The sequence below is a fragment of the Mus caroli genome, chromosome 13, assembly GCF_900094665.2.
Source record: "Mus caroli chromosome 13, CAROLI_EIJ_v1.1, whole genome shotgun sequence".
In the NCBI taxonomy this organism is placed as follows: domain Eukaryota; kingdom Metazoa; phylum Chordata; class Mammalia; order Rodentia; family Muridae; genus Mus; species Mus caroli.
In genome coordinates, this window is record NC_034582.1 from 36,665,386 (window position 1) to 36,691,091 (window position 25,706).

The window sequence follows — 25,706 nt, forward strand, 5'->3', positions numbered from 1 at the left end:
ACACATATATTCATTTGCATTTATAATATAGATACAAGTATATTGTATATGCACATATAACAAATACACATATATAATATAGACACATATATTCACTTGCATTTATAATATATACATATATTGTATATGCACATATAACAAATACACATACACATATATAACATTGACACATATATACACTTGCATTTATAATATAGATACAAGTATATCATATATACACGTATGACAAATACACGTATACACACACTCACACATGTCGTAACACATATTCATTTTCAGGTGCTTTGAACTTTGGGCTTTGCACAAGCTGAGCAGTGCTCTACCCCTGAGCTCTGTTCCCCAGCAGGACTGAGCTTCTTTTTAGTTCTTCTAGCGTTAAGTTTAGCCACATCACTCAGCACGGCTATTTGTTAACCACCTCAAGACACTGCACTGAACAGTCAAGGCCTCTGAAGCACAGTTTGGCCAAAGCCTTTCTGACCTGCATGGGCCCAGCTGAGGAAGCCATTCTTAAAGGTCACTGGGCTCAGTGTGCTCCTTCGGTTTCTGTTCTCTGCAGGAAGTAAGGGTTTTCACTTCACACCCACAGAAACCAAGATGGCTGCCCAGGAAACGCTCCCCCTCAGCCTGGCTCAGTCTAGTTCTTTAAAACAAAGAGGTTTCATTTTCCTCAAGCGGAGTTCAAGCAGCTCTTTGCAGTGATGACCTCCAAAGGCATGGCGGATAAAAAGATGCTGCCTTCCCAACAATCTCTCTGTTTGCCTCAGTGCTGGGGCTCAGGCTGTGTGTGCTTACACATCCTCTGCAGGGAGACTTTGTGACCTGGCAACAAAGCAGCTGGAATGGGCCTAGTCCCATCAAAGCTCGTGTTGAGGCTCTGTCCCCAGAGTGACAGTGACAAAGGTGACAGGGCCAGTAAGGTGCACCACCAGGGTCTGCACTCATTTTCTTTCACTGGAGTGAGAAAGGGGGCTAGGTTAGCCTTTTCAGAACTTTCGCCCCCTTTCCTTCCTGCTCACACCTGCCTCCCCTCAGCTGAGCAGGAATAGACAGCTGCACTTTCAGAACCCAACTCAACCTAACACACACACACACACACGCACACACGCACACACACACACACACCATTGGGTTCCAGATATTCCGAGACAACAATATAGAACAGATTAAAGACAGCATTCTTTCCATCTGTCCCTGGAAACAACGTAAAAAGACATGAAAATTTAAAACAGTAATCAAAAGAGAGCACCGAGGCCTCCTTTTTCCTCCTGGATTCTTCTTTGGAATGCTTGTCTTTTGTATCAATGGTTCAGGTCCATCTGCCCTCCATGACGCCTCAGCTCCAGTTCCATGAAATTTCATGTGGCCTTTGCCGATGAATGCTATGATCAGCCCCAACCCACCTACTATGTTCCACCATAAACCCCATCTGTGCCTTGTGGCCAGCAAGTTCTTTGTACAATAGTTGATCAAAAAGGTAGTCAATTCTCTGTTTGATGCAGGCAATAGCAAATTATATTTTATTGAGATATGATCCACACACATAAAATCCACCTTTATATAGTATATGATTCAGTTATTCTTGCAGGGTCTGCAAAGGTGGATCTACTTTCAGGACACTTTCTTTTCTTTGGAATGAGACTGCTTACTGGTCTGGGCCACTCCCCATCTGTACCCCAAGCCCTTGGCAACTCATCTCATTTCTGTTTAGAGACAGCTGCAATTTTGCATTCAACTCAGTTTCAAAGCCAAACACAAACGTGAGACTGGCTGTGTTTTTTTTTTTCTTTCTGTATACTTAAAAATATACGTCAGATGCATGAACACATGTATCTAGCTAACACTTGACAAAGAAAATGAAGTGAAACAGCTCAACCATCCCAATAAAATACGGAGAAGGAAAGCAAACTTTGTGGGCAGCGTGAGCAATGCTTTAGAGGGCTTTCAGAAAGAAAAGAGGAATGAGGTTCAGCCGAGACAAGAGCATGACCCCTTTGTAAGCACCAAGGAGATACCCCAGAGCCAGATGTAGCTAAGTGGTTACCCAACTTCCACTAAGACTCATCAGATAGGAGTTAATTATTCTACATCACAAATGCTGAAGGTGGTGATGGCCCAGATCAAGCCCACAAGGCAAGGACTCCACTGAAGCTAGCCTGGCATGACATTCCATGCTTAATAATTTGGCATTGCCCTTGAACTCCATGGATGATCAAACTATATGTGTGTGTGTGTGTGTGTGTGTGTGTGTGTGTGTGTGTAGTCATGGGGATCAAAGCCAGGGCCATGCATACTCTTGTATACTACTAGAGTCTCCTACCATTAGCTACATTTCCAGCTTGTCCATACATCTTTAAACTGGTTGAGAGAAATAGTCTAATAAGGAAATTGTTGTTCTACCGACAGTCACTAGGAAAATAGCAACAGGCACTGTGCTTCCTCCTCTGGCCGAACAGGCAGGACAACACAGGAGTTCTCTTCTGTTAGCCTATTTATGGCCACTGCAGCTTTCTGTTCTGTACTGTGGAAGCTACAGGAGCCCTTGGTTCACCACAGCCCTCAGTCCAGGTTTATCCTGAAGCTGATGGCCAGGCTACAGAGGACCCTGAACTTTCCTGGTGCCAGAACTCCTTTGATCTACCTCCTCTGTTCTGGTAACTTCCTTGATGGGATGCTGAGGCCTCACTGTCGTCCTGGGAGGCCCAACTTCTTGTACCTGGATCTCCCTGACATTGTGAGGACTGGGCCAGTCTCTTGTGCCAGATCCCTGTATCTCTTCTGATTGGTCTTTAGGCTGTGATGCTCTCCTGAGTTCCACTGGCATCAGCCCTCCCCTTTAAGCGAAAGGATTTCTTCTAATCCAGGATCCTTCCACAGTCCACTGTCCAGAGAGCAATGACTATACTCTTGAGTTAATCCATATGTCAGTGTGGCTGGGCCCCAGACATTTGGTTAAGTGTTATTCTGGATGTCTGTCTGAAATGCTTTTGGATGAAATATAGACAGGTCTGCGGACTTTAGACACACACATTATTCTCCACCATGGGTCTTTTCTAAACCCTGGATGGCATCTCTAAAACAAACACTTACCGAGTCTTAAAGATTTAGATTTGACTGTGAATGATTCTCTTCTTGTGTTGTAGGAGTCTGAGATGCCAAGTTGTTCATGAAAGTCAGAAAAGGCAGCAGGTTGTATGAACAGGTTGTGAAAGGAGTCATCCACCTTGATAGAGGGGACATTCTCAACTTTCTTTGGTCTGAAGTACTGCCAGGTCCTAGGATGATTTTTTTCCCCTTGCTCAAGTAAACTTTGTTTTATATTGCAATGGTCTCATATTTTAACAGTCTACACTAATTAAAATATGAATAGATGTCCATTTGGAAGGGTGTGCCTGAAGACAGAGTCAAACACGCATCTAGGAGTAGAAGTTACATAAGAAGGCGAAAAGGAAACAGTTGACACTAGAAGAAAAAAAGAACTCTGGTTGTGCATGGTCTGCCTGCCTGCCTGTCTGTCATCCCTGTAGGTCATGGTGTCTGCGAAGTAAATGTTGTGATTTGCTGGCTCAGAGGAGCCTTAGGACCATGTGACAAGCACAGTAGCCAAAGCCTAATCTAATTTGACACACTATGATGCTGGCTTTGCCGGGGTCATCACATGTTACCCACCCATCAGGATGGCTTCCAATATCTCTTCTTCTCATCAGTGTCATAAACATTAAAGGGAAAAGATCCAGGTCTGTGCAGTGTAGCAGGAAGGGCAGAGCTGCCACCACCAGGGAGGTTTCTGGTTCCCCTCCCTCACAAGCCATTCACTCAATGAGATGGCTTCTCCATAGATCCCAGATCTGCCCGCTACATCAAGTCCCCATTTTCAGCTTTATCATGACAGGATGAACACACAGGGGATGGACTGTGAATTCTGTCCTGAGATTCTAGAATGGGGCCTAACGACTTTCTTGCACTCACTATCCCAGAATGTATCAGTTCTTCTTTGTCCATTTAACAAGGCCCTAAAATGAACCTCCTTATTAGAGTTGCAAATGAAACCATGCACCTGCCAACTCCTTCATGCTTTCACCTCTAATTCTGAACTTCAAATCACAGGGGTGACAATTTGATTTCTCTGGGCACGGTGGCTGGACTTTCCAACTTTCCATATGTGAAAACATCTCCTGAAGCTTGCTGTTGGAAGGAAACAATGAGGTCTGAGGTAAACAGCTGTTTCACTTGTTTTTTTTTGTTTGTTTGTTTTTTTGTTTTTAAATAGATAAGCTACAGAGGACAGAGCAAGTTCAATCCTATAAAAGCAAAGTCACATAAAAAGTAAATATTGTCTTTCATTGTATTATCTTGATCTTGATTCTCTTCAAGACAGAGAATCTGTGTTGATTTAGATCAACACAGACTGATCTAAATCTGTGTAATAGTCAGTCCCATGCTGACATTTCAGGAAAAAGCAGTGGTTTGGGGGACCATAAATATGAGTTTGTTGTGGTGGTCCTAAAATCATTTATTAAACTCACCTTTCTCTTATCCCTTGGCTTTAGTTAATGGGATATCTATGTTGAGGTCCAAGCACTGAGCTTTAAGAAACAGGGGCCTTTGGAGTCCAGGGGGAGTTGAGTAAGTAGTGCCAACATAGCCAATCACATTGCAGAAGAAAATCACAGTCTTCCTATGTAACTACTCTATCCTGCGGCATCTATTTTATATGGTGTGCATGTTTGTTTCATTTTTCCCCCCTTTCTCCTTAGAAGGAGAATAAGGCCCATGAGAGAATTCTATTTGGGCAGTGAATGGCAGAGGAGCCAGTTCAGATCGGACTGCAAGGTTCTCCAATCAAACTCCAGTCCCTTCCGCTCACTGGGCTCCTGTCTGCTGACGTGGAGCACTGATGCTCAGTTACTCTGGGGGCAACAGTCTGATGAGGCAACCTGGAGCACAGGCCAAGCTGAGATGATGGATGCTGACCTTTCCTCTTGTTGTCTAGAAGAAGAAGACCCCGTGAACTCTAGCTGCCCTTGATGGCTTGACACTGAGGTCTTTGTACTGATTTATGTCTTGGCCTGAGTGTGTGCTTCCCTCTGGTCGTCCTGCTTGCTTTTGACTTTAAATGCAGAAGTATAGCTGTCGCTTCTGTGTCTGCCCCAGGGTCTCAGCCTGGGTGTTATTTGACTCCTGTGAGACCCACATTCTATTTTGTTCTTCCTGTGCTGTTTGGAGCTGGCATCACCTAGCCTGAACATTGCAGTCCTGTCTGTCTCTCCAGTTTGGATCTTTCCTGCTGTTTATGTGTAGAGGACAGGGACCAACTTGCAGTTGGCAGTTCTCTCTTTCCTCCATGTGGAACCTGGGGATCAAACTTAAGTCCTTAGGTGGTGGCAAGCCCCGTTATATCCACTGAGCTCTCTTAGTCATCTTGTCCCAGGAACTCAGTCCAGTGTCTGGGAAGCTAGGCCAGAGATGATGGATATTCTCACTTTCTCTAGCCTGAGCATGTCAGGAACTTTCCAGATCATTGGCAGCTGAGAATACAGACAAACACAAAAATCCAAAAGGGCTTTGGCAGCTCTAAAGGGGATGCCAGTCAAATGAAGGATAGCATGTACCCATGAGACTACTGGAGCCAGGGTTTGTGTCCCCATTTCACACCAACTCATTTCTGATTTCTGCTTACACCGAGCACCACGGTCTGCATCTGCAGCTCTCATCGGGTCTGGGTGGTCTCTTCTGTGCCATTAAAGAGGAATATAAATTGCCAGCTCGCACAGCACACCCCCATCTTCACAGATAGGCACTAAAACATGAATCACTGCAAATGGGCGTTAAAGACCCTGGACACCAGAGTTGACCTTTTCCCATGCTTTCTGGATTTACCCCATTCCATGGTCAAAGAAGCACTGTGGAGATCAGAAAGAAGCTGCGAGGGCACAGCCATGCCTGTTCCCAACAGGGCTGGCTTGAGGCAAGAGCCGTCACCATCATGTTTGTTTTGAAAATGATGAACGGAAGAAACCAACATCTCAGAAAGTAAGAATGAAGAAAGCACCTCTTTAAAAGATAAAGTTTATGTTATGAGTAACTTGGTTCTAGGGGTCAAACCATATAAGAAACAACTGTCCAACTTCCCTGGAGCCTCCGAACTTGTCTGACTTCATGTCTTATTTTGTTATTATTAATAATAACCCCTAGACCAATACTGTCAACCATATGCACAAGGTGTTAATATTTCAATCAAAATGTAGACATAGACACAAACTAACAGGAACACATCTCCTCCTCTCCCCTCCCCTTCCCTCCTCTCCCCTCCCCACCTTGCTTTTCTCCTATGTCTTCACCAAGAAAGCCTCCCTTTGGGAAAATAAAACAAGCCTGCTGTGCCAGGTGTTCTCTGCGCTCTCCTGATGGTCGCCTAGGAACCAAACATTATCTTCTAGGGAAGCCGCAGGGACAAGAGAATGTTTGAGCTCATCTTAATGATCTGAGTCTTATAAGCTTCTCCATTGTGAGGAAGCAGGGTGTGCCAGACCATGCCACGTTATAGTAAAAATGCAAAGATTTCAGTGCGATGGTTTCTCAACTCATTTGCTCATTCACAGAAGGGAGTAACCCCTGAGCTTACACAAATCTATCTGATCAGGCCAAACCTTCATGCTTCTTAACTAAAAAAAGGGGCAGGGGGTCTGGAATGTTCCCTTGCAAGACAGTGAGAGAGGAGATGTTTAATGATGTCCAACAAGACATCTCGCTTGCAAGATGCCAGCCTCTTCCAGGAGGTGGATGGAGGATGTATTGTAGTGGCTGCTTTTTCTGAAAGGCAAACCACACCAGGGTACATGCCTTCCCTTTTACTTTTTTCTGCTTGAAACATCCTGCACCTCCAAGAAAACTTCTCTCTCACACATTCTCTGTCTTTGTCTTTGTCTCTCTCTCTCTCTCTGTGTCTGTCTCTGTGTCTGTCTCTGTGTCTGTCTCTGTCTCTCTCTCTCTCTCTGTCTCTCTCTCTCTCTCTTTCTCTCTCTCTGTGTGTGTGTGTGTAGGGGTAATGGCTTTCTTTTAGATCTGAACTCAAGCCTGAATGTTAGAGGCTCAAAAACACTTTCTATTTTAATATTTTTGCTATGGCTCAAAGACAAAATTTTAAGTGTGGAAAGCCAGGAATGGTTTTGACATGTTATTTCTCTGTGGGAGTATGCTAACAGCTTCCACCAAAGTCCATTCCTTCTTCCTGGAGAACACATGCAGTGACACACAGCCTTCCATGGATTCTAGAAAAAGACTAAAATAGATTCAGCCCCACCCTTTAAGACAATATTGATGACTCTGGCACTGATAGGAGGACCATACAGTCAAATGAGTAAATACTGTGGGAGAGTTGGTTACACACAAGGGAGACAGGAGGACCCAGGATCCCATAAAACATACAATCCAGCTTCAAGCCTTGGGGCTCCGCTCATACAGAAGGGATAAACCTGTGACCTTCCCCTTCTCTGTAGCTTGTTCTTTTGTCTTTCCCAGACTTTAAACTCTTTTGTCTTTCCTGGATGTTCAATTCTTTGTTCCTGCCAAGGTATGCACTTGCTGATCTGACACTGACCACCAGTATCCCCATTATGGTAAAGGAGCCAAATATCTGAGAGACAAGTAAGTAGGGAGCAACAGTAACAATGGTTACCTGGTCAAGCAAAAGCTGATTTCATCTCCTCATACAATGGAAGTAGCTCCATGGGGCCACTGTTCAGTAAATACATGAACCCTGAATCTTGGCTCAGCAGAATAAGCGGGATTTCACAAGCTACAGTTTTTGGGTTTAGCTGGAGGGTGGTAAGGCATGGAACATGTACCAGCCTGAACTCAGCGGCCCCCACAGGGCTATGTCAACCTCAGCAGGCCAGGGGAAAGAAGGTAGACTGGCTCACAAGCCAGCTACTCTGTGTTCTTCCTAACAGGCCAAGCCCTGGAGATAGAGCCAGAGGGAGAAGATCAGCTTCTGGATCCAGACTGTTCCTGTTGAGATCTTCTCCACTGGTCCTCTTTCTGCCAAGTGTGCTTGCAGTAGTGGGCAGCATCGTTCTGCAACTCTTGACCTACTTGTGGCAATTCTCCTGCCCACACTTACTCCACAGAGGCTCCTCTGCCCTTGCTGGCTACACTCACGAAAGGATTGCTAAGAAGTTCAGGTTCTGGTGTGTGTCCGGGGTGGGTGTTCATGAGGGGATGCCCATATATCTGTTTGCTTATGGGTTATAGGGGTCAGAAGAAAATAGAAAATAAGAAAAATACAGTCAGAACTGTATTTTTGAAATCAGGGTCTATTATTGGTCTAGAACTTGCCATTTAGGCTGGGCTGGCTGGTTAGCGAGCCCCAGGGAATATACCTATGTGTATTATGTATGTATGTATGTATGTATGTATGTATATATGTATATATGTATATATGTGTATATATAAATGTGTGTATATATATGTGTGTGTGTATGTGTATATATATATATATATATATATATATATATATATATATATATATATATATATCCAGTATTGGGATTACATGTGCATGCTGTACCCAGTATTTTTGTGTGGATTTGGGTTATTGAACTCAGGTTGTCATGCTTGCTCAGCAAACACTTTACCAAGTGAACTATCTCTCAGCTCATCTTCCAGAGCATTTTGGTTTAGTGAGTCTTAGATCAGGCATTAACACTTAACTACAACTCTGGATGTAACAGAGGCTTCACTACAGATTTCTGGTATCAAGAGACAGGAATTTATTTAGGTGGCATTGCATCTTTGGTGCAAACTTACAGGAGCCTCCCACCCCTGGTGGACAGCATAAATCTATGGCGAGGCACCATACTGATACCCTTTCTCTGTCTTTGTATCTCTGTCTCTGTTATTTGTTTCCAGCCCCATAGACTCGTGTCCTTGAGCCCATCTCATATCAGCATGTGGTGCTTTTGTGACTGGTACGGAGCCTCACTCACAGCAAGCCATGAGAGCCAGCTCACAGTTCCATACAGCAACCCTCTATGGTGCTAGGCTATTGGGTAAGAGACAGAGCACAGAAGGCAGAGGCCCTATAAAGGCTATGTGAGTGCAAGCCACTAAGACCCTGTTCTAAGTAAACCACGGGAACCCAAAGTCCACAACGAAGACAGACTCTGACATCACACCAACATTTTTGCACATGCACAGCCACTTTCTTAATGTTAATACCCTCTCACAGACTTCAGAGCATCAGACTATAGGATGCTCTGAGGTAGCACCTGCCAGGAAGGGGAGGTTAAGGACTGCACAAGCCACATGTCTTCAACATCAGCATTTTTTTTCTTGAGAGCGTTTGGGCCCTGGTGCCTCAGCTGGTTCTTCTGGAGAAGGTGTGAAAGCTCTTCTCTGAACTTCCCTTAGTCAGTCTGACGCTCTCTTGTCCTGTATCAAGAATTGGAAGGGAAGTGGTTTTGTGGCTTCTTTCGTCCTTCCTTTCTTTTTTTTTTTTCCTTTTCATCGAATTTTCACATCACTTGAAGATTTTATTTTCTTTTTCCTCTGTGACCTGTTTCAGAGGGCATTCCGCCACCCAAGTTCTCTCGGTAGGCGGACTGAATGTTGCAGGGTCTGAAGGACCACAGGTCACAAAGGTCACAACGCGTTGGTGACTGTGTGGGGACATTTCTGTCTGGGAGGAGGTTGGGGGAGAGCAGCAAGGCCAGTAGATGCTGCCAGAGGGTGAAGGCCCTGGGGTGACAGGACTCATCAGAGCTGACTATGTCTCAAAGTGAGGCAGAGCTCATCAGAGACCGGAGCGGGGAGGGGCATCACACTATTACACTGCAGGAGCTGCCATAGCCTGTACATCTCATTCCTCTCTGGGGGCTCTTGGTGCTTGCTGCTTGTGGTTTTCTGTGAGGTCAACTGAAGGGCTCTAGAAGGACTCATGAGCAAACCTGAATAATGGCTGTTAAGGAGCTGAGCTGACTTCAGGGTGAAAAAACGGAACCTGGCCTTGAATTCAGGTAGAGCCTGAGTCCTCACCAAGAGAGAAAGTTCCATTTCTTCTCCCAACTCCAGTCACCCCAGGCAGACTGAGAAACCTTGCAAAATGGGAGCCTCAGGCAGCCCAAGGCTTCTTGTGTGGTGTCATCTTATCTCAGAGCTTTGAGGGAAGAGCTCTTTTGTAAGAGCAAAACACCTGGAAGGACAAATGCCTGAAGCCGGCTTAGTCAGACACTTGCTGCAGGTCACTGTCCCTAGAAGACCCTGCAGTCTCAGTGGCCACCTGGAGGAGGGGTAGAAATGGCTGCTCCCAAGAGTCTTTAAAGAAAGCAATTTCATAATCATATATATTGTCTGCAGAAGCAATGGAAACCATACAAGACACACACACACACACATACACACTACAGTGTCTTGTTGGTGTGTGTGTGTGTGTGTGTGTGTGTGTGCATGTGTGTGCCTGCCTCAACCTCCCAAACGTTGGGAGGTATTTGGTATCATATAGGGCTTCAGAGCTTGATGTGACAGAGGGCAGTTTCAAGGTGAGCTTGGTCTTTCCCCTAACATCAGTCTTACAAAAGAGCTGAGCCCAATTTTATTGGTATGTTGTGTAATAATTTAGTCTAAGATCTCCAGACACAAATAATTACTTAACAAAGTGGACCATGTATGCAATGGAATTTTGTTGGCATACTCACAATTCAGTGCCAAAGACTCTAAATCCCCAGTAGTCTAACACACACACACACACACACACACACACACACACACACACACACACCATTCCAGCTTGCCTAGCATAATGGGGCCATGTATAGAAATGGATTAGAAATTACGTGTTAGAAGGTTCACTGTAATTTACAGAGTACCAAACCTGGGTTGAGGAGTTTCCACAAGTCTCTCTGCAACCCCCCCTCCCGGCTGGTCTCTATCCCAACACATCCACAATCCCTGTCATAAAACCACCTGGGCAGGCAGTCCAGAGAGGTGCTTAAAGCATGGATTTTTACATTCAGGTGGGTTTGGTTTTGTATCTAGACAATGCTGTAGGGAACTGTGTGCCTTTGGTCGTTTGAAGCCTCGGTGTGCTCCTTCGTGAGGCGGGGTTGAACTTTAAGAGGGTACTGTCAAGACTGAAAGAGACAATGAACATAAGGACCTAGTAAATGAACACTGATGGACAAGGGTGAGGAGAGCGATGCTAAAATCAGGGTTCCTTGCCCCATGATTGCCAGCACAGACCTGGGTATTTAATGACCAGGACTGACTTAGTGAACAGAAGTGACAAGTCTTACATAATGGGACTTTTTTGACACTCTGGTAAGCTCGCTGAGGACAATATCGAAGCAGAAGGAGGAGGAAGAGGAGGAGAAGGAGAAGGAGAAGAAGGAGGAGGAGAAGAAAGCAGAAGAGAAGTCACAGAAAGTTTGCTAGTCAAAGAAGAAAAAACTATTTCTGCTTTTTAAGGGTGTGTTTTCACACCTACCACAATCATTTTCAGTGCTAAAATGGTACTTGGTGGTCTGTGTGTATGTGTGTATATATGTGCATGCCTCCCGAGTGTGTTTCTGTATATACATGTGTGCATGAGTGTGTGTACACACCTGAGCGTGCATCTGTGTACACTTGTATGTGTGTATAAACAAATGTGTCTCTGTGTGTGTGCAAGCATGAGTGTGTGCATGCATGAGTGTGTGTATCTATGTACACATGTGTGTGTGTGTGTGTGTGTGTGTGTGTTATAAAAGCATTTCCTCTGAGATTAGCACTCTCTAATTTTCAAATTGTAATCATGTCTTTGTTTGCTCATTGTGGTGACAAAATACAAAATGTGATGAATTATTTTATAATTACTATAAAATCGAAGCCATTTGGAAGAGTAAATGCAGATGTGACATGTGACTTGTGGTGGCTTGTGGTAGTTTTCATTTTGGCAGGATTCGGATGGCTGAGGTCCCAGAGTCCCAGAAGACTGCTATTAGCAGTACTAATGATTATGACATAAATGTACATTTGTGTGTGTTTCCTAGTTTACCTGCACCTTCAGATTCCCTATTGTCTTTGATTTATGTAAAAGGCTCACAGCACTAGCAAAAGGTGGGGAGTTATTATCCCCATTTTACAGATGGCAAACACCAAGCCTTTGGGAGATTTAATAACGTTGTCAATGATCCCACATAGCCAGGATTTGCACCCAGGTGTTTGGCTTTTGTTTTGTTTTGAGTTTTTGAGACAGAGTCTCACTCACCTAGATTGGCCTCGAACTCAGAGACCCACCTTCCTCTGCCTCCCAAGTGCTGGCATTGAGTACCGTGGGCTACCATGCATGGCTTGAACTCGGGTTTCTGCAGTCTTAGTTTATGATAAAATCCAATAATGGAAGTAAATTGATAACATTCCACAAACTAATAGTCACCTACCCATCTGTCTTTCCAGTCACATGAGCTGACTCATTTTTCAACTTATTCCCTTCATACTCCTCGAGGCTCCTTTCTTCGCCATGCATCATGTCAGGGAAAGGTAAACAACATGTATCCAAAGAACAATAAATGTGAACCTTGCTTTTGAAAAGCACACCCACCTTTTAGTAGGTGTCACTATGTTTTTTATAGTAGTAATATTAGTAGGTATTTAATTTTATTTTTGAATTTTATTAAATTTACTGTTTAATTTAGCAGGTAAATTGTAAGTTTAATTTTCCTAATTAAAACTTGAGACACATACCCTGGGCAGTATGGCGGTCTTGATGACAACAGGCAGAGATGCTAAGAGCTCAAGTGGCAGAGAGTTCAGGCTCTAAGGTTGTCATTAGGACATTCACATCACTTTTACCTCAACATCCGCAGTATTTGCAGACCTGCAAATCCATTCAGGGAAAAGATCACCCTGGCCCAGTGCCAAAATCACGGAGGACGGCACCGTCATCATTGCAGTGTGTGTACATTCTGTGTCACCTCAAGGTCATCAAATTTATTACTCATTTTTGGAGAATTGTTCCTTCTGGAAATTTTTACTTGAAGCATCTCTCAAACTCCTTAACATTATCTGACATCCAAGCGATTATTTTTTTAAAAAAATAATTAGACGAGATAAAAGCTATAAGCATTATGGAATGACACACACAGGGGTACTAGACTGTGTGTCTAGATCAGATGTAGAAAGGTCTGTGATAGTGAAACCCTTTGGTCTGTTGGACCACGGTTTATATGCTGTTGGCTTGGCATGTGAACTTAGCTCTCAAATTGCCTTGGAGGCTCAGAGGAAAATTAAGAAGTCTTGAAAAAGAGCAAAACAAAGCAAAACAAAATCAGCACCAGAGAGGTTCTGCTTTAAAAGCTGACTTCTTGGCGTCCTGGAGATGTTGGCAGCTACCAGGGTGACAGTTTGGTGGTCCCATTCTACCTACCTGGCTAAATATCTGATCTCTCACACCAACCAGCCCAGCCTTTTAGCTTGTGCAATGCAGAGTTTATGGGTCTCAAGTCCTTCCCTGCCCTGAGGTGTAGATACTCAGCTTTTCCTTTCTGGGGAAAACTCAGTCTTTGTTCACTTCCCAAATTTTCTGTCGGAAGCAAACCTAGGCATTTATATGTGGCTGGAGTCTCTCTCTCTCTCTCTCTCTCTCTCTCTCTCTCTCTCTCTGTGTGTGTGTGTGTGTGTGTGTGTGTGTGTGTGTGTGTGGTGTGGTTAGGACTGCTTTGGAGTCTAGATACCAACCAGGGTCCACAGCTTCAATTTGGCTTCGATTGTCACTCCAGGATAAAGTTCTTGGAGGAAAACATTTCTATCCACACATCCCAGGAAAACAAAATGAGAAAACTTGGGTTTCACACAGCATGGATTTGTTAAGAGAATGAAACCAGAGAAAGCTGGGAAATCCTGGGCATACGGGTGAACAAAAAGCCAGGGTCACTAGGGTTCCAGGTAGGCATGGCTTCATAAATCATTGTGTCTGCTTCATAAAACCAGATATTTAAAACGCAAAATGGTAGCATTCACATGTAAACTATGGGTCAAATTTGCACTCAATAAAATTTGATAGAAATTGTCTTATAGAAACAATACTTTTGTTTCCATTAGTATTACTGACGGCTAAAACTTGGGGTGACTGGTGTTTTAATGGGTAATTGAAAGGAAATGAACAATACGTCCTTGGCTAATTCCTAATTCTGATTTCATGATATGATGGTGAGCACTGTTGTTTTCTTTTTTAATTTAAAGTCCATTTGAAAGTTATTAAACTAGACAGTCAGTGTGGGTCACATATTCCCTGTCAACCATCGTTTGAAAGTCATTTAACTCAGATAACCAGGCTGGGTTTTGTAGCTTTGTTTTGGTAAGAAGAATTTTGAATGTAAAATGATTCAAAGAGGTTCAAGAGTCTGGCTTGCATGATTAATAGTCTGCAGGAGATATTAGGAATCCAGACAGACTGAAGGCAAAATGCCTTCGCCTTGTAGACCGTCTGCATTCTGCCCTCCAAGGACTCTGCATATTTAGTCACTCTTTCAATCCAACTGTCTTTGCCAGGCCAGGCTTCATTGGATTAGAGAGTAGTGGAAAAATCCCTCCCCGGAGTGTGCATATCAGATTCCCTTAGTGTTTAATCCGTCTGGCACACGCATGTCCCTTTGAGCTGCAGAGTGCTGGCCTTGGACTGGCTGGCTTATGCTTGGAAAGTGAAAGCAAGCTGTTATTTTTCACCCCCCACCCCAATTCACATTCCTGGCCTTTGACATCATGAGATCACAGTTTGGTTAGATTGGAAGTCTATTCCAATAGGTGCCATTTTTGTCTGGGACATTGACCCAGGAAACTTGTAACCTCTCTTGATAGGCAGAACCCCACGAATGCCTTGCAAGCAAGCAAGCAAGCAAGTTCAATTCTTATTGGTAATCCACAGTTAAACTTGTATTTCCATAAATTTGTGTCCCTTCAAAACTTACTCATGACGGAAAGTAGTCTATCTTTATATAGTCTGTATCTAGAGATGAGGTGACAGGCTGGGCCAGGACCTCTTGTCCAGACATGGGGCCATGCCACAGTTCACATTCTCTCTCTCTCTCTCTCTCTCTCTCTCTCTCTCTCTCTCTCTCTCTCTCAACAGCAACAGAGCAGATTGCTTCCTTGCACACCCCAGGGACTCTGGTACCCTCTACTCCATCCTTCGTATTCTTCCCATCAATGGAGAAGACAAAGTACCCTGAACCCCTGCCTTTGTCCTGGGGAGCCACATCTCCCCATTTCTATCCTTACTCTGCCTTAGTGCACTACAGTTTCTCTCTACCCATGGGGGACCCTGAGGATCCTAATCTATACTAGAGAATGCTTTCTTCATGTTCTTAATATTCTTTTTTTTAAATTAGGTATTTTTTCATTTACATTTCCATTGCTATCCCAAAAGTTCCTCATACCCTCCCGCCACTCCCCTACCCACCCACTCCCACTTCTTGGCCCTGGCATTCCCCCAGTACTGAGGCATATAAAGTTTGCAAGACCAATGGGCCTCTCTTTCCATTGATGACCAACTAGGCCATCTTCTGATACATATGCAGCTAGAGACAGGAGCTCTGGGGGTACTGGTTAGTTCATAATGTTGTTCCACCTATAGGGTTGCAGACCCCTTTAGCTCCTTGGGTACTTTCTCTAGCTCCTTTCTGGGTCCTTATCTGGGTCCTTTCAGCAAAATCTTGCTAGTGTATACAATGGTGTCAGCGTTTGGAGGCTGATTATGGGATGGATACCTGGGTATGGAAGTCTCTAGATGGTCCATCCTTTCGTCTCAGCTCCAAACTTTGTCTCTTTAACTCCTTCCATGGGTGTTTTGTTCTCAATTCTAAGAAGGGGCCAAGTGTCCACATTTTGGTCTTCGTTCTTCTTGAGTTTCATGCGTTTAGCAAATTGTATCTTATATCTTGGGTATTCTAAGGTTCTTATCAGTGAGTACATATCATGTGAGTTCTTTTGTGATTGGGTTACCTCACTCAGGATGATGCCCTCCAGGTCCATCCATTTGCCTAGGAATTTCATAAATTCATTCCTTTTAATAGCTGAGTAGTACTCCATCGTGTAAATGTACCACATTTTCTGTATCCATTCCTCTGTTGAGGGGCATCTGGGTTCTTTCCAGCTTCTGGCTATTATAAATAAGGCTGCTATGAACAGAGTGGAGCATGTGTCCTTCTTACCAGTTGGAACATCTTCTGGATATATGCCCAGGAGAGGTATTGCTGGATCCTCTGGTAGTACTATGTCCAATTTTCTGAGGAACCGCCAGACTGATTTCCAGAGTGGTTGTACAAGCTTGCAATCCCACCAACAATGGAGGGTTGTTCCTCTTTCTCCACATCCTCGCCAGCATCTGCTGTCACCTGAGTTTTTGATCTTAGCCATTCTGACTGGTGTGAGGTGGAATCTCAGGGTTGTTTTGATTTGCATTTCCCTGATGATTAAGGATGCTGAACATTTTTTTCAGGTGCTTCTCAGCCATTCGGTATTCCTCAGGTGAGAATTCTTTGTTTAGCTCTGAACCCCATTTTTAATGGGGTTATTTGATTTTCTGGAGTCCACCTTCTTGAGTTCTATATATATATTGGATATTAGTCCCCTATCTGATTTAGGATAGGCAAATATCCTTTCCCAATCTGTTGGTGGCCTTTTTGTCTTATTGATGGTGTCTTTTGCCTAGCACAAGCCATTGCTGTTCTATTCAGGAATTTTCCCCCTGTGCCCATATCTTCGAGGGTTTGCCCCACTTTCTCCTCTGTAAGTTTCAGTGTCTCTGGTTTTATGTGGGGACTTTTGTGAAGGGTGTTGTTTCCCTAATTTCTTTCTCAGCCTGTTTATCCTTTGTGTAGAGAAAGGCCATTGACTTGTTTGAGTTAATTTTATATCCAGCTACTTCACTGAANCTGTTTATCAGATTTAGGAGTTCTCTGGTGGAATTTTTAGGGTCACTTATATATACTATCATATCATCTGCAAAAAGTGATAGTTTGACTTCTTTCCTTTCCAATTTGTATCCCCTTGATCTCCTTTTGTTGTCGAATTGCTCTGGCTAGGACTTCAAATACTATGTTGAAAAGGTATGGAGAAAGTGGGCAGCCTTGTCTAGTCCCTGACTTTAGTGGGATTGCTTCCAGCTTCTCCCCATTTACTTTGATGTTGGCTACTGCTTCTTAATATTCTTATCCATTCTAAAAATGCACTCGTAAAATAACTAGGAGTTTATTATCTTATGATTATCTCAAACACTCTTCTGGGACCAGGACCATTTCCTTCTAGGCAGGAATATCTCCATGGTCTTCAAGAAACACCATCCTACTTATCCTCATGCACTCTCGACCACCTAAATCTGACTGCATTCACAGTGCCTGAACAGACCATATTGCTTAGTAGCTAACATTTTTTGTTTTGTTTTGTTTTGTTTTTTTAGATTATGCTGAAATTGCACCTTAGAGTAATCCTCTATACAAGGAGGTATTTTATAATGTTGTAATATAAAGCATGTATCAGGAACTCTATTAATATGTTATGCCTCAGGATGAAAATCTATTAAAAATACTAAAAGTAAGTGTAAGGTGAAGGTATGAACTTTGATAGCACAGTCATGAGTCACAGCAGGGGGACACATTCTAAGAAATACATAATTGTGTGATTTAACCATCAAAGGAAACATGCAGGGAGCATACACACAAACTATGGCGTCTATGATATCACTAGGCTATATAATATAAGGGGATCCCATCACATTGGTCCTGTCAAAGGCATTAGTTTTATATGACTTTGTTCAACCACATGATTTGATCCTATGAAGATGGTATTGTCTTTTCCCTGTTTTAAGTACACTGAAGTTTTAAAACAAATTTCCCACAACCATATACCTAATGAGTAGTATAGTCTAAATTGGAATCCATTCCCAGGAGATTCTCTGAGCATCTCTAGACAGAGGTCACAGCTAGAGTGACACCCAGCTACAGTGTGGTAGAATAGGGTCCACGAGAGCTTGAAAACAGAGATGGCTGCTAGGAATGTGACCTTCTTCTGAGTTTGTAGGAAAAGCATAGGCAGGTATTATTAAAATTCAACAGCTCATGAAATAGTATCAGTGGTTTTTTGTTTGTTTGTTTGTTTGTTTTTTGCCAATACTGTGTCATGAAAACCAATTGAAGTGGGTTAGAAAAAAAAGAGTTAAAATAAAGAATTCAGGACTATAGATTCACTTAAAATGGAATTGACACCAAACAACTGTGGGGAAATGCAGCTAAAGAAAACAGGTGCAAGGGTTACATGTAACTATAGGTAGATATTTTCCAAACCAGGGTGATTTGACTTGAATGGTTTGCTTGGCAGTCATGTGAAATTGATACACATTCACTAGAAAACTATATGTCAAATCTTAACTTTGAAGTTTTTTCCTTGCATGGTCTGTCTTCTCTGTGAGTCTCGCCAGAGGAAACAGCAGCTCTTTTTAAGAGGACTAAACAACACTGGATCCTTGATGCCCGCACTCAGGAGGCAGATCTCCAAAAGTCTAGGACCAGCCTTGCCTATATAGTGAGTTTCAGAACAGCTTACATAAAAAATAACCCACTTTTAATAAAAAGAAGAAGACCAACAAAGAGAGGAAAGGAAATGAGGGACATCCTGTGTGTCCTGTGCAGCTCAGTTGTGGTGACTTATAGGTGAGGAGCAGTCAGCACCCATTTAATTTAGGGTGTTTTCAAGTTCCAGTGGGTAGATTGGGAAGGAAGAGGGAGAACATCTCTATCACAGGCTATAGAATCCCATCAGTAACCATACTTCGTTCTTCCTAGCAAACCAATAGAATTCTAACACTGTGGTAGTTTGAATGAGAATCCCTTATCCCACCCAACTCCATAGGTTCATATATTTGAATGCTAAGTCCCAAGTTGGGAAAGATTAGGAGGTGTGGCCTTTGTGGAGGAGGTACATCACTGGGGGTAGACTTTGAGATTTCAAAAGCTTATGACATTCCCAGTTAGTTCTGTCTGTCTGTCTGACTGACTGACTGTCTGTCTCATGCTTATGGGTCAGATGTAAGCTCTCACCTAATGCTCCAGGCCATGTCTACTTGTCTGCTACCATGATCCTCACCACAATGCTTATGGTCTTTACCACCCTCTGGAACCATGAGCCCCAGATTAAGTGCTTTCTTTTATAAGTTGCCTTGGTCATGGTGTCTTATCACAGTAATAAAAAAAAGTAACTGATAATTACAATGACCCATCAGGCTTGGTGGTTCATGCTAACCAATTCTAACACTCAAGAGGTGGAGGCAGGAGGATTTCTGTGAGTATAATCTCTACCTAGAATCAATAGTGGGTTCTTGGCCAGTGTGAGCTACAGTGTGAGACTTTGTTTCATAAAACTAAATACAAAACAAACAAACAAACAAAAAACTCAAATAACTGATGGAGCATGAAGGCACACACCTGTGACCCCAAGACTGGGGTGGAATATGAATTCCATGGTTGAGGCAAGCTTGGGGTATATAAGAAGAATCTGTTTCAAAGGTAAAAGTAAAAACAAAAACAAAACTCTCAAAACTTTGTTTTACATAAATATTTTCTCTTTCGGGGGAAGAGTGTGAACAGTTAATATCAGCTGGTTAGATCAGGAAAGTTTTTTTTTTCCCATCCATCTCTAGGTATGTCTGTCAAGAAGTTTCTAAGGAATATTAATTATGAATGTTCATTTTTATGTATCAAAAGTGGCTAGCTCAAGGAAAAATATTCCATAAATCTCCCCAGCCTTATAAAACTCTTATGCAATGTAATCTTTAAATCTTTCCCAACTTTTGTTTATGCAAAGGCCTGGCTGCCTTCTCCAAATTTGATGGCTCAGAGCAGTCTCCTCTTTCTTCATCTCCTTTGTGCTGCTTTCCAAATTATCCAATCAGGAGTAGACTGTGAGGTTGAACCTCAGCCAGTGAGGAGTAGCCAAGATCTACTTTGAGTTAGGGATAAATACAGAGGCTACCTTGGCCATATGTGCTGCTTGCTAGCTTAGTTTGGGTTGTAGCAATCCCTTTTTTACAAAAATAAATTGTCTAGCCTTACTTTAGCCTTACTTTCTTTTCTTTTGTTTGGGTGTTTCTTTGTGTGTCAATGAGAATATTCTATGACAACAATTGGAAGACCTGCTCTGAATGAGGTATTTCGTGCTCTGAAACCATGAGCAATATACATCATTCCTTTCTTCCATTGTTTCTAGCACAGTGATAAGAAAGCATCTAGCTGGTGATCCCTTAATAGCTACTTTCTTGAGCTGTATGGAGATAGCAGTCCTTCAAGTTCAGGCTAACATGAGACAAAGAACTGAATGTTAACCATGGTGATGTCAAGAAACTCCACCCTAAAACCTTAACGAAGAAGCTATTAACACAGATGGTTAGTCTGTTCATTAGTTTGAACCTCAAGGAGAGGCTTCCATTTTCTATATGAAAGCTCAGAGTTGGTGTTTTCGTTTTGTTTTGTGTTTTGGCCATTATGGATGTGTGTGGTTGCTAGTTTGTTTATAGACAGAGCATTGCTATGTGTATCAGTCTAGCCTTGAACTTACTTTGTGGCCCCAGCTGGGCTCAAATTTTAGCAATCCCCCCTATGTCAGCCTTTTGGGTGTCTACCCAAGTATATTTATTAAGAACACTCTTTAACATTTTATATTGGTTTCTAATTAGACTCTCAAACTATGAACCAACTCAGGATATAATGAAAGGACAGAGAATGGAGTTGTAACCAGCTGTGCAAATCCAACCAAGGGTAGTTGTTTCCAGTGATAACTTGAGTGACCTTGACTGAGGGGGTCTCTGATCTCAATTCCAAGTGGTCAAGGATGCCCAGCCATCCTTGGGAAACTGACAGTTCCATTCATCAGTAAGTTAATGCAGCAAGACTGGATCTGCTTGGCCTGTGTGTAGGAAATGATCTTTACCTTGTTCACTTAAGGACCACACAGCCCTTTGAGCCAGCAGCTAAACCCCAGATACAAAAGAAGGATGGCTGTACTCGAGAAGAGATCTTACTGTCAGCCCAACAAATTTTATAGCATCTGTTTCAAGAAACCATATACATGGTGGGATACCTTGCCTGGTTCATGACTTCAAACAGACTCCATATTAAAACTCCAGCATTTTCGGGTTCCACCTTCAGCTGCTCTTTCTGAAAGCAGTATCCCTTGACGTCTGTGACTGCATTTCAGCTACAGTCATTCTGCTCTGTCTTTCTGCAGACAGGCCTCTTAAAGAGAACTAAGCCTGGACATGGCTTGTGACATATCACCCAGTCTAATCCTGTAAAGAACAAGTGTCTCATGTACATATTAAAGAGTAGATGGACTGAATTCTTGGCCTGATTCTTTGACAAGGTCAAAATCTTTCCAAATATAAGAAGCTATCCTTTCCTTGAGCACACGAATGGAATTCTCAAATAAAATCCAAGAATGCCTTAGGGAGTATACTTTGGTTTATTGAATATGGTTTAGATAATTTGTATTATTTTAAAATGGTAGTAGAGTAACACAGAATACTCGAGTACTGAAGGGGAAAACTGAGCTTCTAGGGCTGTGCTATGCTGGTTGCAGCCTTCAGAAAGGAATTGGAGAGGTGCCATACTAGCAATTTAACAGCACACCTGAAAACTCTAGAACAAAAAGAAGCAAATACACCCAAGAAGAGTAGACAGGAGGAAATAGTCAAACCCAAGGCTGAAATCAATCAATTAGAAACAAAGAGAACAATATAATGAATCAACAAAACCAAGACCTGGTTCTTTGAAAAAAAAATCAACAAGCTAGACAAATCCTTAACCAAACTAACTAGGCACAGAGACAGGATCCAAATTAACAAACTCAGAAATAAAAAGGGAGACATAACAACAGACACTGAAGAAATTAAAACAAAACAAAACAAAACAAAACAAAACAAAACAAAACAAAACAAAAACCCAAAACAAACCATTAGGTCTTACTTCAAAAGCCTGTATTCCACAAAGCTGGAAAATCTATACAAAATGGATCATTTTCTAGACAGACACCACTACTCATGTTAAATCAAGATCAGGTAAAGTATCTAAACAGTTCTATAACACCTAAGGAGCAGTCACTAAAAGTCTCCCAACCAAATAAAGCCCAGGACCAGATGAGTTTAGTGCAGAATTCTATTTATTTATTTATTTATTTATTTATTATATGTAAGTACACTGTAGCTGTCTTCAGACACTCCAGAAGAGGGCATCAGATTTCATTACGGATGGTTGTGAGCCACCGTGTGGGTTGCTAGGATTTGAACTCAGGACCTTTGGAAGAACAGTCAGCACTCTTAACTGCTGAGCCATCTCACCATCTCCCAGGTGCAGAATTGTATAAGACTTTCAAAGAAGAGCTAATACCAACACTCCTCAAACTATTCCACAAAATAGAAACAGAAGCAACAGTACCTAATTCCTTCTATGAGGCTACAGTTATCTTGATACCTAAACCACCCAAAGACTCAACAAAGAAAGAGATCTTCAGTCCAAATTCACTTAACATCAACATAAAAATACTCAATAAAATTCACGCAAACCACAAGATAAGGCTGCCCACTCTCTCCTTATCTAGTCAGTACAGTACTTGAAATTCTAACTAGAACAATAAGACAACAAAAGAAGATCAAGAAAATACATATTGGAAGTGAAGAAGTCAAGGTATCACTTTTCTGGAGTGATATACATAGTCAGTCCTCAAAATTCCATCAGAGAACTCCTGAAGCCCCTGATAAACAACTTCAGCAAAGTGGCTGGATATAAAATTAAATCAAAGAGACAAACAATAGCCCTCTTTTTATACAAGTGATAAATGGGTAGAGAAAGAATTTATGGAAACAACACCCTTCACATTAGTCACAAATAATATAAAATATCGTGGTGTAACTCTAAACAAGCACATGAAAGACCTGTATTACAGAAATTTCAAATCCTTGAAGAAAGAAATTGAAGAAGATATCATCAGATAGAAAGATCTCCTGTGGGGAGCCATTCCGGACTTCCTGGCCAGCCGGATAGAAATCTACTCCAGGCAGTAAACAAGCCCATGTTTGGTGGATGGCACGCCCCCAATCCCTGATTGGCTGAGCAAGCCTGCCTGGTGAGGTGATGTGACCTGTGGTAATTGGTGGGGGAGTGGTTGTGGCTGGAGTGGAGAGAAAAACACTTGTAACCAGAGAGGCTGGGGGATTTTGTAAAGAGGAGCTGCCTGAGTAAAACTGCATTAAGAAGAACCGGTGGGCTAATATCCACTTATCAGTAAGTACATATTGTGAAGTGTGGACACTATGCCCCTCCTTAGAATTGGGAACAGAACACCCATGGAAGGAGTTACAGAGACAAAGTTTGGAGCTGTGACGAAAGGATGGACCATCTAGAGACTGCCATATCCAGAGATCCATCCCATGATCAGCATCCAAACGCTAACACCATNGCATTCACTAGCAAGATTTTGCTGAAAGGACCCAGATATAGCTGTCTCTTGTGAGACTATGCTGGGGCCTGGCAAACACAGAAGTGGATGCTCACAGTCAGCTAGTGAATGGATCACAGGGCCCCCAATGGAGGAGCTGGAGAAAGTACTGAAGGAGCTGAAGGGATCTGCAACCCTATGGGTGGAACAACATTATGAACTAACCAGTACCCCGAAGCTCTTGACTCTAGCTGCATATGTATCAAAAGATGGCCTAGTCGGCCATCACTGGAAAGAGAGGTCCATTGGACATGCAAACTTTATATGCCCCAGTACAGGGGAACGCCAGGGCCAAAAAAAAAAAAATGGGTGGGTAGGGAAGTGGGGGGCGCTATGGGGACTCTTGGGATAGCATTGGAAATGTAATTGAGGAAAAGATGTAATTAAAAAAAAAAAAAAGAAGAAGAACCGGTGGTTGTGTCTTTCTTGCTGGCCGAGTGGGACGCGACAATCTCCCATGCTTATGGATCAGTAGGTTTAAGATAGTGAAAATGGTCATCTTACCAAAAGTAATCTACAGATTCAATGTAATCCCTATCCAAATTCCAACACATGTTTTTTACAGACCTTGAAAGAGGAATTCTCAGCTTTATATTAAACAAACAAACAAACAATCAACCGCAAGATAGTCAAAACAATTCTGAACAATATAAGAACTTCTGGAGGGGACGCCGCAGAGTAGACGCGCGCCTGCGAGCGAACGGCCGTGTTCTGAGGAGAGCAGCGGCCGTGTGACCCTCCATAATGTTGTGTCGGGCGGCGTGCAGCACGGGCAGGAGGCTGGGCCCGGTGGCCGGTGCCGCGGGCTCCCGGCACAAGCACAGCCTCCCAGACCTGCCTTATGACTATGGCGCGCTGGAGCCGCACATCAACGCGCAGATCATGCAGCTGCACCACAGCAAGCACCACGCGGCCTACGTGAACAATCTAAACGCCACCGAGGAGAAGTACCACGAGGCTCTGGCCAAGGGAGATGTTACAACTCATTGAACTGAAGTTCAATGGTGGGGGACATATCAATCACACCATTTTCTGGACAAACCTGAGCCCTAAGGGTGGTGGAGAACCCAAAGGAGAGTTGCTGGAGGCTATCAAGCGTGACTTTGGGTCTTTTGAGAAGTTTAAGGACAAGCTGACAGCCGTGTCTGTGGGAGTCCAAGGTTCAGGCTGGGGCTGGCTTGGCTTCAATAAGGAGCAAGGTCGCTTACAGATTGCTGCCTGCTCTAATCAGGACCCATTGCAAGGAACTACAGGCCTTATTCCGCTGCTGGGGATTGACGTGTGGGAGCACGCTTACTACCTTCAGTATAAAAACGTCAGACCTGACTATCTGAAAGCTATTTGGAATGTAATCAACTGGGAGAATGTTACTGAAAGATACACAGCTTGCAAGAAGTGAAGCCTCACTCACGGCCACATTGAGTGTGCCAGGCTCCTGGCTGGTTTATAGTAGTGTAGAGCATTGCAGCACTGTGACTGAGCTGCTGCAGTCTTTATTGAAGTCTTTCCACATACCTGATAATTCTATGATAATTTCTTATTTTAATTAAATCTGTTCTTAGGCAACTGTTTGAGAACAGCGCATACTCTGTGTGAATTGCTCTTGATTGCACATTTTNGTTAGAGCCTTGAATTGCTTGGATGCTATAGCTGTCATTATAAGACCATCAGAAATATCNCATTTCTGTTTTGGNGGGGGCCTGTGGGAGAGTCTGTAATCTTGTTCTACTGCAGTTAGAAAAAAAGTTGAGTTGTTCCCCCTGCCCCCTGAGTTGTTGAATAGTGAAATAGAGAACCAAACAGTTCTCTTTTCTATTAAAAATTGCTATTTTTTGTAAGTAATCCTCNATTTAGTGGANATCACCTNGTAGTCTTTGTTTATGGTTATTTGTCTTTTTTAAAATAGAGGCAAGTAAACTGACATTTCTTCTGAAAGAACAGTGTGAAATGGGTATTGTTCATCCGGGAGTGAGTGTGTGTGTGTGTGTGTGTGTGTGTGTAAAACTAGATCAGCAGCATGTGTTTCAGTCGTGGTTGAACCTAACAGACATTGGCATGATTAACACCGGAGGGAAACAAGGAAGCAATTCCTTTGAGGTAGTATCTGCTGCTTGAGCTGTTGTGTGTTAATTAAACTTTGGAGTTCAGAAATTGCCTTATTGCATATGAAATTCTTGGTCTACAGTGAGATC

General features: G+C 42.9%; 2 protein-coding genes across 2 annotated transcripts in view; one reads left to right on the plus strand and one right to left on the minus strand.

The window, feature by feature from the left end:
* Nedd9 (neural precursor cell expressed, developmentally down-regulated 9) overlaps nucleotides 1–25,706 on the minus strand; it is a 117,511-nt gene that overhangs the window by 62,682 nt on the left and 29,123 nt on the right. The gene's annotated exons all lie outside the window — the stretch shown is intronic.
* LOC110308233 (superoxide dismutase [Mn], mitochondrial-like) lies at nucleotides 24,190–25,361 on the plus strand. Its single transcript, XM_021180652.2, is given in 2 exon segments — nucleotides 24,190–24,500; nucleotides 24,502–25,361. Coding segments are annotated over 2 exon segments (654 nt in total). The 5' UTR covers nucleotides 24,190–24,258; the 3' UTR covers nucleotides 24,914–25,361.